Source organism: Patagioenas fasciata, chromosome 1 (genome assembly GCF_037038585.1).
Source record: "Patagioenas fasciata isolate bPatFas1 chromosome 1, bPatFas1.hap1, whole genome shotgun sequence".
Lineage (NCBI taxonomy): Eukaryota > Metazoa > Chordata > Aves > Columbiformes > Columbidae > Patagioenas > Patagioenas fasciata.
In genome coordinates, this window is record NC_092520.1 from 10753504 (window position 1) to 10767066 (window position 13563).

General features: G+C 38.2%; 1 protein-coding gene across 1 annotated transcript in view; it reads left to right on the forward strand.

The window, feature by feature from the left end:
• The window catches only part of LOC139825420 (N-acetylated-alpha-linked acidic dipeptidase 2-like), a 34484-nt gene extending 22057 nt beyond the window's left edge, over nt 1-12427 (forward strand). The window contains exons 14-19 of the mRNA XM_065832631.2: nt 3029-3120; nt 4441-4531; nt 5173-5437; nt 8602-8683; nt 9577-9669; nt 11815-12427. Coding sequence (XP_065688703.2) covers nt 3029-3120; nt 4441-4531; nt 5173-5437; nt 8602-8683; nt 9577-9669; nt 11815-12004 — 813 coding nt within the window. The 3' untranslated portion in view covers nt 12005-12427. The remainder of the gene's footprint in view (nt 1-3028; nt 3121-4440; nt 4532-5172; nt 5438-8601; nt 8684-9576; nt 9670-11814) is intronic.
• The last annotated feature ends 1136 nt before the right edge of the window (nt 12428-13563 follow it).

The following is a 13563-nucleotide window of genomic DNA, read 5'->3' on the forward strand; positions in this document are numbered from 1 at the left end:
AATAGAAGCATGACAACTATTCCATAATTTCATGCTCTTTCCTTGCTAAAATGCTCTTAGAAGAGCTTCGTAGCTTAATTTGTAAAGGCAATTATGGTAGAAAGTTGTCAGTGAAAAGCATATTTCTTGAACTCCTTAAAGCCATTGTTGGAACATCTTAGATTTTTTTTTCTTTTTGCCTTGTTATAGGCAAAACCCACAACTACTTTTTCTTTTCCGTTATTCTGCAGAGTGGAATTCTGCAACAACATTCTCATTCTCTGCTGTTCTCTGCTTTCTGTACAGATTTGAAGAGTGCTTTCCCCAGTTTTACCATATTGTCCTTGTCCAAAGACTCTTGCTTCTAAAGGAGTGTTTTCTTCTTTTTTCACTGCTAAACCTGGGACCACCTCTCGTCTTTTTGAAAAATAAAATTGTGGTTCCATTTTTACAGTAATTCAACGTTGTAGTTTTCATTTCCAAACCATCTTTCATTTACCAGTATGACGTGCTATGAGTGACCTCCAGTGATTCACAAATCACAAGCTGTGAAAACTCTCTAGAACATTTAAACTCTTTTGCACTTTTCTCTAAGATTATTAATAGATATTGTTGGAATTTTCCCAAGGAAAAATATATTTTGATGCATTCTTGGACACAAGTCAGGGATACCAGAAGACTTTCACTGAAGGACCACTTCTAACTAGTATATCTTTTAATTAGCATAGAAACATGTATTCAGATGACTGATAGACCCTACAGAAATGCGACGCATCTTTAGCTTGGCTGACTGCTTCTAGCGTCATAGAATAAAAATCATTTAAGGGTTCAAACCTCTTTATTCTCCAGGTCTCCAAAAATTGCAGTAAATTGGATTATCAAAAGAGGATGACAAATTAAAGCAACAGCTAGAACAGGGAAGCTCTGTTTTTCAGAGGAATCTTATTAATTTTTTTTTCTTCACTTGCATTTAGGTAGCCTTTTATAAAGACAACCAAAGACTACAATCTGCAGCTTTGCTAATTGATTGTGTCTTTTCCACTTATCTTAATAAAATAACACCCTAATTTCTTTAAGGGCTACAAGGACTAAGAGAAAGTGATTATATTCTAGGTTTTTCTATTTTAACTGCAGTGCGTTTGGTTTTGGATGACGCTGGGAAGCTAGATGTACACATCAAAGCCTCAACCCATTAAGCCTTTGCATACCCTTGTTGTTAATTTATTGAAGAGGAAAAGTGAGAAGTCCTGTGCACCTCAGGAGTTCTGCTTAATTCTTGGCAACAGCATAAACATGATGGAAATGTTCCCTATGCTTTGCACTTGGCTTTTGCATGGGATTGAATTTCATTTGGAAAGCCCAGTGTGTGAAAGAACATTAGTGCAGATGTGGGTGATTATGCACGTCCATAAGAAAGTTATTTCTGTTCATGTTAAAGAGTTCAGCATCCAACTGTCTAGCATCCCAACATCTCTTTGCTCTTCTTGTTTTTCAGTGAGTCACTTCTCAACAAAAAATTCTAGTGTACACATGAGCAGTCATCTTTCAAGGAGCTCTGCATTTAAGTGTGGTCCTCAGCATACAGATGGGACATTTAGCAGTTGACAGTCTGTTTTAGTCCTGCTCTACTGCCAGGCTTTAGACATTGGGTCACCATCAGTCAGTGTCAGCTCCAGTTGCCCTGTTCTGCTCATAACTTCTTATTTTTATTTATGTTTAAAGAATACTGCATCTTCCCTTGTGGTAGCAGTAAGCTTATGCTGATTCTAGATGTGTATCTAAGGGCAAATAGTGTTTAACGGGGCTCTCAGTGTTGTACAAAACGGTTGGCCAATGGTTTTGATATAAACAGAACAGTCAGAATAACATCTCTGCCAGAGCATGGAGTGCTTTTACTCCCATATGTCAGAGTTAAATTTGCTCTTATTAATGTGCCTTTTTCAATTTAGCGCTAGAACTTGAACAAAGTGCCCTGAAAATGACAGCAGCCAAGCAGTGACTGCACAAAGTCATTTTTTCTGCTGGCTGCTGACATATCGCAGAGGTCAAAACTCCTTGGATTTTCAGTTTGTAGTCTGCATATTTTTCAATGCAGAATTTAAGTCTCGAAAATCTTGTGGTACTATGTATCTAGCCATGAGCATTTATCCTCTGTATTTTGGAAAAAAAAATCCCAATCCTCTGCACATCATAACCATTCTTATACTTAAAGAACCATGCCTATTAAAGATTGCATAAGTGTAGATGGAGATGGGGCCTGAGTCTTGGTTTATTTTTCCCTCTGCCACAAGTTTTGTTAGAGCTTTCATAGTTCTACTTTCACAGTTTTACCAGCTGTATGATAGCTATACTAATACTTACCTTTTCCATCCAGGTTACACAGCTTTTGGATTTTCTTTTTAAGGCAAGGGTGGGACCTACAGTTGTACATACAGTGTCTCACACAGCGGTGCTCCAGTCTCGGTTGAGTCTCCTTGGCACTGCTGTGATATAGTTAATGACTGGTTTTGATCCTTCCTTCTAGCACAATTCTTTTGTACCCTTCCTATAGCAAAAAGCAGTCAAATTTCAGGCTCAGCCTCTTGAGAGAATACTGCTGCTGTATGAGGCAAACCTCCACAGGGTTAGGGCTGTCATCTCCCTTTTCCTGCTGAAAGGAAAGCAGCTGGGGCATCCTGGATGCTGGAGGAGTTCCATAGTGGTATATATACTGTTGTGTGTGTACGTACACAGTGCTATAATAAGGTAGTAAGAAGCCCTAGAAATCCCCAGGGATCCTTTTCCCTTGGAAGTGGGTGAACTCCAGCTGGTCTCCCTGAGTTTTTTATCTCCTTTCCCCACAGTCTGTGGTTGGTTCCAATTTCCCATTAGAGGCTTTTCACGACCGGGATCCATAAATGTATGTAACAAATATAAATAGTGTAGGTGTACTTCACTGCATGCAGCAACGTTGCTGATTAAGAATGCTGCAGATTGCTGTAAAAGTCTGCTTTGATAATAAATTGAGCTAGAGGTATTTCCAATGAGATTGTAATATCTTCCTCTCCAGATTTTAAGCCCTGATGAGGGTTATGAAAATAAGTCTCTTTATGAGAGCTGGCTTGAGAAAGATCCTGCAATTGAAAACAATAGCTATCCCAGGTAAGTTATTAATCTGCTTTTTATTTCCAAATATTTTCATCATATCATAGCATGGCTACTCTCCAGAATTTTTCAAGATGTGCTATTGATGACAGCAATACAAAACTTTTTAGTGCAAGGTGATTCTCTAGCAATATCTTTCAAAGTAACATAAAATAAAATTTTATGACTTTTTTTTTTAATGGTGCTGACATCTATGCGTGCTGTAAAATGGAACCTCACACTTTTAAAAGGCCTTTTATTAGCAAAAATGCAATTTGGAAAGCAATCAAAAAAGAACAGGGTGGGGAAGGAATTCAAAATACAGTTTAGTCTCCCTGCTAGATGAGATAATATCAAAATTGTTAGGATAAGCAAATGCTCAGTTGAAAGAAACTGCCTAGAGCGGTAATTAAAAAGCTCTCACAATACATATTCTTTGATTATGCAATGGATGTAAATGTAATACATTACAAAGCTATATATGAAGGCATTAAATCTTCATATTTTAAAGTATTAAAACTCCAAAACACTGCTTGGGCCTGTGATTCATTTCTAGATTCATCAGACTCTCCAAGATTTCTTCGTTTTGAAAAAGCTACCACATCTGATCTTTCTCTGTTGATACAAATAGTTCCTTGCAGAAATTTATACTAAGAGAAGAACTTTAGCTGGAACAGAGGAAACTTTTTCTTTTTTAGCTAAGAAACACCAATTATTCACCAGGCTAGACATATAAACCTAAAACATAATATAAAACTTAAAATAAATGTTTGAAAATAGTTAGAGTATTACATCTGTCTTTATTTTAATTTTCTTTTCCTCTGTCTTGCTACACCTACCCAGCAGATGGCAATATTTGCTTGTAAGTAACACATACGAATTGTGTCTTCTACAGTGGAAATTGTTTATCAGTCTTTGATTCTACTGTGGAATATGCTGAGGCTATAAACACGTCTGTCTTTACATATATTGCTGCCCAATTCATATTCGTTTGGAAATAAATGATGGATGTTTTAAGATTGAAGAGACATGTCTGATACAATTTTATGGCTCTTGTGCATAACATGTACACTTTTTTTTTAAAGTGGCCACTGTCATGATCAGGATTGCTACTGTTAAAAGATCTTACTAGCAGTATTTAATACTGAATTAGTGTGGTGGAATAATATGTTAGAGTAATTTAGCCTTACCACTCAGTCTCTGATCTTACTAATGTCCCTGATGTGCCTTCCAGAAGAACTGACCTCCATTTCTTTGAAAAAATCTGCATTTTGCATAAATTAATACCATTCTATAAAGTAAGTGCTCTCACTAAGATGTTGTCATTTCCACATGCAGAATAAACAAACTGGGATCAGGCAGTGATTTTGAAGCTTACTTTCAGCGGCTGGGAATTGCGTCAGGCAGAGTCCGTTACACCAAGAACAGGGTAAGTCTTCCAGGTTGCTTGAAGAAGTTTGATAGTGCTGAGCAGTCACCTTTTAAAAGCATTTATTTGTAATCCTTAAAAAAGCTTCAAAGAATCTTTCACTGGTTTGTATATCAGTGCCTTTTTAAACAAAAATGTAGCAAGAAACCTAAATGTTTGAAGACTAGAACACGTTACCATGATGTGTATATCCTATAGGCTGTCCAGTTCACTTGAAGATATTTATAGAATCTGATTAGAGGTATATATTTAATTCCACCATACTATTAGTAACCCCCTTAATATACAAATCATTGTGATTTTGTTCAGAAGTGACTATGCAAGATGAAAGGGGGCCATGATTGAGGATTTCTGCTATCCAAAGCCACAAACTGTTCTTACTTTCAGTGGAGGCAATCTCTGTACAATGGACCTGAAGGCAGGTCTGTGTGGACAGGGAGAAGGAACGGTCTGTGGATTCAGGTTGTTTTAGTTTCCTAAAATGAACACACAAAAATGGAAGGACAGTAAATTGTGTTTTGCAGCAAATAGCTTTTTTAATTTGGGAACTGTGCAAAACATCGTAGTCATTAACTGATCAGTACGTCCCTTAACTGCAGTTAGAATCCAGGGCACTGACGAATTTGCTTGCTCTGTTTCAGAAAACAGACAAATTCAGCAATTATCCTGTTTATCACACCGTGTATGAGACCTTTGAGTTAGTGGAAAAATTTTATGACCCCACCTTCAAGAAACAGCTAACAATTGCCCAGTTACGAGGCAAACTGGTTTATGAACTGGCAGACTCCCAGGTCATTCCATTCGACTGTAGAGATTATGGAGAAGCCTTAAAAGGATACAGCAATAGAATTTATATATTGGCCAAGAAACATGAAGAACAGCTGAAAACTTACAAAGTATCATTTGGTGAGTAATAATCACAAGAGCATTTCTGAAGTGCATTAATTACAGTTATGCATGGACGCATTATATCCGTTATAGCTCTTAAACTGAATTCCTTACTTTTGTGTTTCAATCATAATAAAGAGCATCTAATTTTTTTCTAAACTTAACACAGGTTTAATACATTATTGCCTAGGTGAGAGAGTTACAACAATTTTCATGCATATTATTAATTGTGGGCATTATTACAGTGCTTATGAGCAGTCAGGGACCACAATCAAATGTATAACAAAGAGATAGCTCAGCCTGCTCCTCACTTTCTTACTTAAAAAAAGAAGACAAGTTAAATGTTTGTGTCAACTGCCTGGAACTTGAGAGACAGAGATGCCCACTCCTCCTCAGCCAAAGATCTCATCTGACCCTGGGAAACTTGCTCACCATCGGTGTCAGTGCCTGGCTACCACATTTAGACAACAGGAATAGTTCTCTTAAAACTTCTGCATAAATATATCAATTTATTGAGCAGTTGCACACATTGCAACGAAGCGTATAGAGCGGGTGTGAAGCAGCAGAGTGCTCTGGTCCCCAGGCTGGGACAGCTTCCACAGTCAGAGTCTTTCTCTCCCTCTCTCTGTACCAAGGAGGATCTTCAGTCAGTCCTAACTCACTTGCTATCTGGTGGACCCACGGTTTAGAGGCATAAATGATCTTTTTGGAGATGCAGGACTCTTTTGGGTTGTGCGAAACCTTAGAAGTAGCTCAAATCAAATGCTCATTTGGGAAGAACTAAAAAAGACTTTTAAACCTTTGTATAATGGCTCAGGTGGACTATTACTGACTGTTTCTTCCAGTCCCTAATATTCCGTGATCCTTCGATTTTGAAAAGATGCACTTTTTTTGCAAAAAGGCCACTCATGACAGAGGAAGCCTTGTGTGATGGGTCATCTTGTCTGAGATTTTGCATAGCACAAGGATTTATTTCAATATGTTCTTGCAGCATATCTTGTAAGGAGACATCAAACCCTTTATTTCTTTTTGCAGGGGTATAACATCTACCAAAATTTCCATGAAGTCATTTATTTTCATTGTTTGAGTTTCTTTCTCATTTCAGATTAGAAGGTGCCCAAACTACCTTCTGACCAATGCATCTATTTTGGTTCCGAGATTCTTTTTTTTTTTTTTTTCCCAAAATATGACTTAACCCTCTCCTTAATATCTTTATAGATGTGTCATTTTGACTAGTTTTTTGCAAAGCATTTACTTCAGTCTTTTCATGGCTTTTATCTGATGTCTGATCAGTTTTAAATTATTTCTTAAATAAAACAATTTTTTTTTTTTTTGCACCATAGTGAATTAAAATATATAGGAGGTTTATACAATAGTGTGAAAATTAAATTTCATTTCAGTCAGCACTTTCATAGGATTGCCTATTGACAACACTGAATGTCAGAAACTTGATCATTAAGCCTGAATAAATCACATAATAACTGCCTTTAAAATAATAGATTAATGTCCTTATTGGCCTCTGAATTCACATTTCAGCTGTTCCTCTGCAACAATGAGGGCTGGAAATTTTTCTTCATTAAATATGTGCTTGTAGTTATATGCTATCAGGAACAAAGGTTTGCAAGGGAAGAAAATTTGTTTTGATATTTTCTAAAATAGCCAGCTGAACAGTTAAGCAACATAAGAACCAATTCTCTTATGTATTTTCAGATGACCTTTCTTGTTTTCTCTCAAATCCCCTCCTACTGCTTCTGGAATATAATCTGTTGCCATGATATAACCATGATGTCAGCACAGCAGAACCCTGTCCTCTGGAAACTTATAACTATGGACGTGGTGTAAATTCTCACCCTCAGAAAGTGGCATGGGTTTGTCTATCCTGCAGTCCATAAACATGTTCCATACATAAAATCTCTGCCTCTAGTTATGTAAATGAAACAAAAATGTTAATACAAGAATAGGGAAGTGTAGGCTGGTGATGAATAAATAAGTTTGCTAGAAATAGAAGAACAAATAAGACTGCGAAACAGCTTTCAGTAGGAGTCCTGGGAAGAGAAAGCCTCTCACAATAAATAGTCTCATATATCACCTACAGAATGCCTATCACATTAAAATAGTGCAATAAATTTAAAAACAGTGAAAGGCCATAATTGCCAGCAGAGAACGAGATTTAGGTGATGACCTAATCTTATGCCCTGAGAGGACACTCCGGTTTATCTGGAGCACAAGTCTGATGAGAACTGAGAGAGAACTGGGGCTGTTTATCCTGGAGAGCAGGAGGCTGAGGGGAGACCTTATCGCTGTCTGCAAGGAGGTTGTAGCATGAAGGGGGTTGGTCTCTTCTACCAAGTAACAAGTGATAGGATGAGTGGAAATGTCCCCAAGTTGCACCAAGGGAGGCTCAGACTGGATATTAGGAAAAAATTCTTCACTGAAAGGGTTTGTTGGGCATTGGAACAGGCTGCCCAGGGCAGTGGTGGAGTCACAGTTTAAAAGATGTGTAGATGAGATTCTTAGGGACATGGTTTAGTGACAGTGCCAGGTTCATGGTTGGACTTGGTGATCTTGAGATTCTTTTCCAACAAAAATGATTCTATGATCTAAAGTTTTCTGAAACTTGTGGGCAAAATGTACAAGTTGTAAACCTCCTTCTTTGTAAATTAGTTGAATTTTGGTAAGGCCAGAAGTTCTTCACCTCACAACATTCACCTCTTACTTATTCTACAAAAAGTATTTGTATAAAATGATACTTTTCCCAGGTCTGCACTAAATAAACCCTTCCACAGGAAAATCAACACAGCTGATATTGTCATTGAAAGGTCTGCTGCTTCTTTGGCCAAATTATTCCACATGGCCTAGACCTACTGCATCCCTTTGTTAAAAGGAAACTGCAGAGTTCTCTGTTTGCAATGCCAGGCAGTCTTTTCCTTGCCAACTGATGAAAGCTTTATCAAGAGCTCTGCTTTATTGTTGGTCTTGTTGCACAAGGTCTTTGTCTATTACTTCTCATAATGAGCTCTTTAAAGTCTGTACTAGGGAAACCAATGAATTATGGAAAGACAACAAAATTAATGCAATTATATCGGCAAAACAAATGTAGTTTTTCTCCCGCTGGTCACCTTAAAGGTATATTGGGGTTACTGGATGCCCTGAAGTTGTTCACAAAGTCCTTCATTTTGTAGATCCTCTTTTTTCTGCTGTGGTGAACTTCTCAAAGGCTGCAGCTGAATTTCACAGGAGACTTGAACAAGTTGACAAGAAAGAGTAAGTCTGAAAAAAAATAATAAAATTATATATCTATATCTACCTATCTAGATACATATGTATATCTGCCTTAGGTATCCAAGTTGGCAGTTCTTTCTTCCCAGTAGCTACACAAGGAGTCTCTCTAATTAGTGTAGAACAGACCCCTTGAACTCAGAGACAGGCAATAGCTGCTAAGATGAATTCCTGTGATTAATAGCATCAGCTCTAGAGCTTATTACTAGTATCAGCTTGTCATTAAAATTAGTGTAATGCATGGAAAGGCAGGTAGCAGTGACAATTTGACTGTGCTCTGTATTTAGACAGCTACATTGCAGGTGTTGCAGGTGATGCAGAATTGGTACTTTCAGCACACCTCAAGGTGACAGGATGATGAGTAGCTAAGATATCCATATGATGCTTGCAAACCCGAGGGCCCTATGGGACTCCTGTGCACCTGTTACAGTACCAGCTAGTTGTGTTTAGGCAACTGAATCCTGTCCTTTCTGTTTTGCTGTATAGATTAGGGCAAGAGTTTGAACACTTGGCTTATGAGTAGACACCAAAATCTAGCTGTCTTCATCTTGACCTAAACCTCAGCCTGCCTTTTCCCTGCTGATAAGTGAGATCTTTCCAGTGCTGTTTAATACTAAGCAAGTATCTGACACTCTCATAAAGTCTCCCATTTTATTGTGTATAGTGTGAAATCTTGTAGTTGAGTTTCTATGCACAGAAATCCTACTGCATTAATGTAACATGTATTAAATATCTCCATTTGCAAACCCTCATATTTTTGAAAACTGTAGACAATCTTGATTATTTTTTTTCTGTCCAAACAAGAGGAAAAGTGTTTAAATGAAACTGAGAAGTCATGTTTCCTCCTTGTGCGCAATGTCTGTCTCTGTTTTTTGCAGTCCAGTTGCAGTGCGGATCATGAATGATCAGCTGATGCTTATAGAAAGAGCTTTCATTGATCCTCTTGGCTTACCAGGAAGGCAGTTTTACAGGTGAGGCTACAAGTTTCTTCATCAGCATTCTAAGGCACTGTATTTCTGTAGGTGAATCCCACCTTATCTGACTGGTCAGTTGAATAGCTGTAGAGGCCTCATATATGAATTACAGCTAAAGAGATTGGTTTAGATACAACCCAGTGAGTAGCAGACTTTGTTTATAATCCCCAAGGAAAACTCCTTGGCTGTACCAGTCTTGTGGTGATTAATTCCTGTTCTTGGGTTTGGCACTGTTTTTATTAGCAATTGTACTCTAAGACTTTTATTTCCAGGTGTGTGGTTCTACTTCTGTTACCATTTGCTCTTTTAAAACTGTACAAACTGAGGATCGAGTGCAGAATCGACTATGGAAAGAAGGCAGAAATGAGGGTACAAGGGGAGGAAAAAAGATGTGTAGTGAGGGTCAAGTGAGTAGAGAAGTCTTGGAGCTTGGAGAGTGACTTTTGAGCACAGGTTAAATAAAGGCCCGTGAACTGTGCTGCAGAGATCTATCTGTCCCAGTTTTGTCTGCTTTTATATATGCTCCATTAACTTAAATCATTAATTAGCTATTCCTGAAGTTTTCTCTGTACAAGCACATGGGCCCAGAGAAATACAATGTTCAGTGTACCACAACATCCTTTATAGAAACCCGATTCATTTATCAGTAACACTTGACAAGCAGCTGGCTTCCAGTGTCAGGTGTGTGACCACCTCACTTCACTTTACTCTCAATAACCCCCTTTTCCTAATGATGGGGCATACCTGACTGAGTGATTGACAGCTTCCACACCAAGCCAGAAGTCCCTCGGGCAGGTAGAATTGAGAATCACACTTCCATCCTCCTGGGATAAACTGTTGTTCACACTTTGGGAAGAATGAAGTAGTTTTGTTCAGTTCTTCATGTTGAGTGTTACGTATCATTTAGAGCTGTCTGGATTTATTTTTTTTTTTAACTTGCTTGCATTTATTAATGTAGTTTTAGTGTTTATTTTGATTTGGGAGGACTATTTCCCGAGCTACAATTGTGCTGTTATGCTTCATACGAACAAAATCAATTTAAAAGCAGATCTGCGGCTATTCATTGAGAGAAAAAGACCACCAACAAATAAAATTAATACTTTTGTGCAGTTCTGTTCCAATATGATCACTTCTTCTCTGAAGAATTCATGCTTTGCTCAAGAACTTTCCCAGAGATTTTTTTCCCCGCTCTTTTCACATTGATTTCCCAGATCCCCAGACCATCATTCAACTGCTTAGTTATTTTTGAGGTTTCCATTTCTCTTCTCATTGTACATTCATAACTAGCTTTACTCCCTGTTCCAGACAGCCACATTAGTTCAACAGACTTGTTTAATTCCCATTTTCAAAAAAATTAACACAGCTTGATTCTTAATTAGACAAATATACCATCTCTTCCCAAGGAGAAGGCTACCTGTCCCAAATCTGTGTCCTTTCCCATAGATTTTGCCATTGGGGCTGCTTCCTCTTGTCCTTTCAAAGACAGGGACGGGTAGATTTCCTGTGGATTTAGTAAATTCTGATCTTCACAGGATTCATAGCTGCTTTATGTAGCACATTGTCACGGGGGCACCGAAAAGTCAATTTAAGCAGGCAAAAAGCTCCAAACAGACTTTATTCTAACCAGAAGGTTTAGCAGAAAACCAACTACAAACAGAGTTTATCCAAAATTATTCAGCAGTCTGATAACATTATACAACACAGGTTTGGATACTGGTTAGGAGGTCGATTACTACACAGCCAACTCAAACTCAAGGGGATCAGATACCAGAACTCTATAGTGATGATTCAAAATGCACATCTCATTCTGTTACAAAGGGAGGATTCTGAAGGGCACCCAGATCACTTACCAGGTTGGCAAGGTGTCTCAGTCCCTGGGGAATGTTCCTTAGATGGTCAGTCTAAGGAGGAGAGTCTATGATTGCAGACCTGGTGTGTACAACCAAGGTGTGCAGGTGGGAACAGGCACCGTGGGGCACAGAATACACTAAAGAGCCGTCAACTGCCCTATGGAAAGTTCCAGGCTTCACTGGGGGTTGTGCAACTGCCACACACACACATACAGCTCCCTACAATAAACATACACACTGTTAATGATCATTTTATTTAGCATATCTCCATTTTTTTCTTCTTTCCTGCCAGACATGTCATCTTTGCTCCAAGCAGTCACAACAAGTACGCTGGAGAGTCCTTCCCAGGGATCTATGACGCCATGTTTGATATTGAAAGCAAAACAGATCAGCACAGAGCCTGGGAAGAAGTAAAGAGGCAGATTTCCATCGCTGCCTTCACTGTGCAGGCAGCAGCAGGGACACTGGAAGAAGTAGCATAGGGTGATGACTTCAAAATCCATCAAAGAACTCCTGAGCTAGAAATTACCACTTCTCTGACACTGATGAAAGGACAGCTCTAGACAGAAGCAAATTTGGGGGTGGGGAAAAGGAAGAATCAGTTCCCAATGAGAATTTTCTGAAAGATCTGACAATTTTGAGGACCCATTATTTTGGATGTACAATTACAAAACTGGTAAATCTTGTCTGTAGCAGTGATCAACAGCACACATTCCATGAGAAAAAAGCCTATAACACAGCTCAGCACATGCATTTTCATATATTTTTCTTGTTCTGATAATTGCTTTTATGAGACACAAAAGGCATTCTCTGTATTTTAGAATCTATTCTGTAGGACTGGTGAGTGCTCAATGTACTGATTTGCTTTCTTTTCCTGAAAAAGTAAAATACTGTCTACCTGCTAATTGCTCAAACAGTACTAGCCATTCTTAGTAATCAAATAAATAGCTGATTATACACAGAAATCCAATAGTGTTTTCTCATGGAGTGACTATCCATCCCTCTGAAGCACACTGTGCACCTCTCTCCTTTATTTGCACTTTGGAATATACAGATTGTCGGGACAACCAAAAGCTGACCTCTCTGCTCCTTTTGGTGTTTTCACTAGTCCCAACCCATGACAGCTTTTGTTCCTGTTTTTCTGGGAGATCTCTTTCATGAAGAAGTCTTCTTCCAACTGATGAGGTGGGGGATGTTGTCACTATTGAATATTGATGTTATTCTGTCTTCAGATAAGACCTGAAGAAAGTTTCCCATCAGAAGCTGTAAGTGTATTCAAAGAGAAACTGAAATGCAGGAGAAGGGAACTATTTAAAACTGTTTAATTGGTAAAAAAAAATAAAAAATAATAATAATTTTAAAATTCTTGCTTCATTTGTCCTTTAAATGTACTTCTCATCTACATGCTTTCCAACTAATAAAATTGCTAGAGTTTTATTAAATCATATTCCAGTTTGTGGCAGCTGCTATCAACCAATTTATTCTCTTATGTAAAATATACTACAGCTTTTCTCACAACCATAAATTGCACCAGGTTGTGGGAATAATATCTTCTATTTCTTTTATGAAGACTGGAACAGATGCGGTACTAAAAAACCAGAATTAGAAAAACAGGACAGAAGATAAAACTATTGCTAGGGTACAGAAAGAGTTGTTTCGATCTCAGATTCCGTGAATTCAGAAAAGGGAACCAAAAATCACTGTAGTTCAGTCCTTTGGGAGGTTCATTTGGGGGTTAATATGCCACCAAGAAGAAAGGTTTTCATTGGCATCACTTCCATTACACCTCTCTGAAAGATGAAGGACAAGGTACCTATGAATGTTGTACTCGTGATTTACTTTGAAATTGCTTTACACAAACCAAGCTTTAGGCACATGAGGAGGCAATTACACTCCCATAGTCTATGCCTTACCTCTTCTGTTGGACAAAATAACACTTAACTCACCTTGTCAGCCTGCTCACAAGAGAAGTGAGTAGTCAATGCTGAGGACACCAGAACAGTGACTACGTTTTAGTTGTTCTCTTTGCTTCTGCCTTACT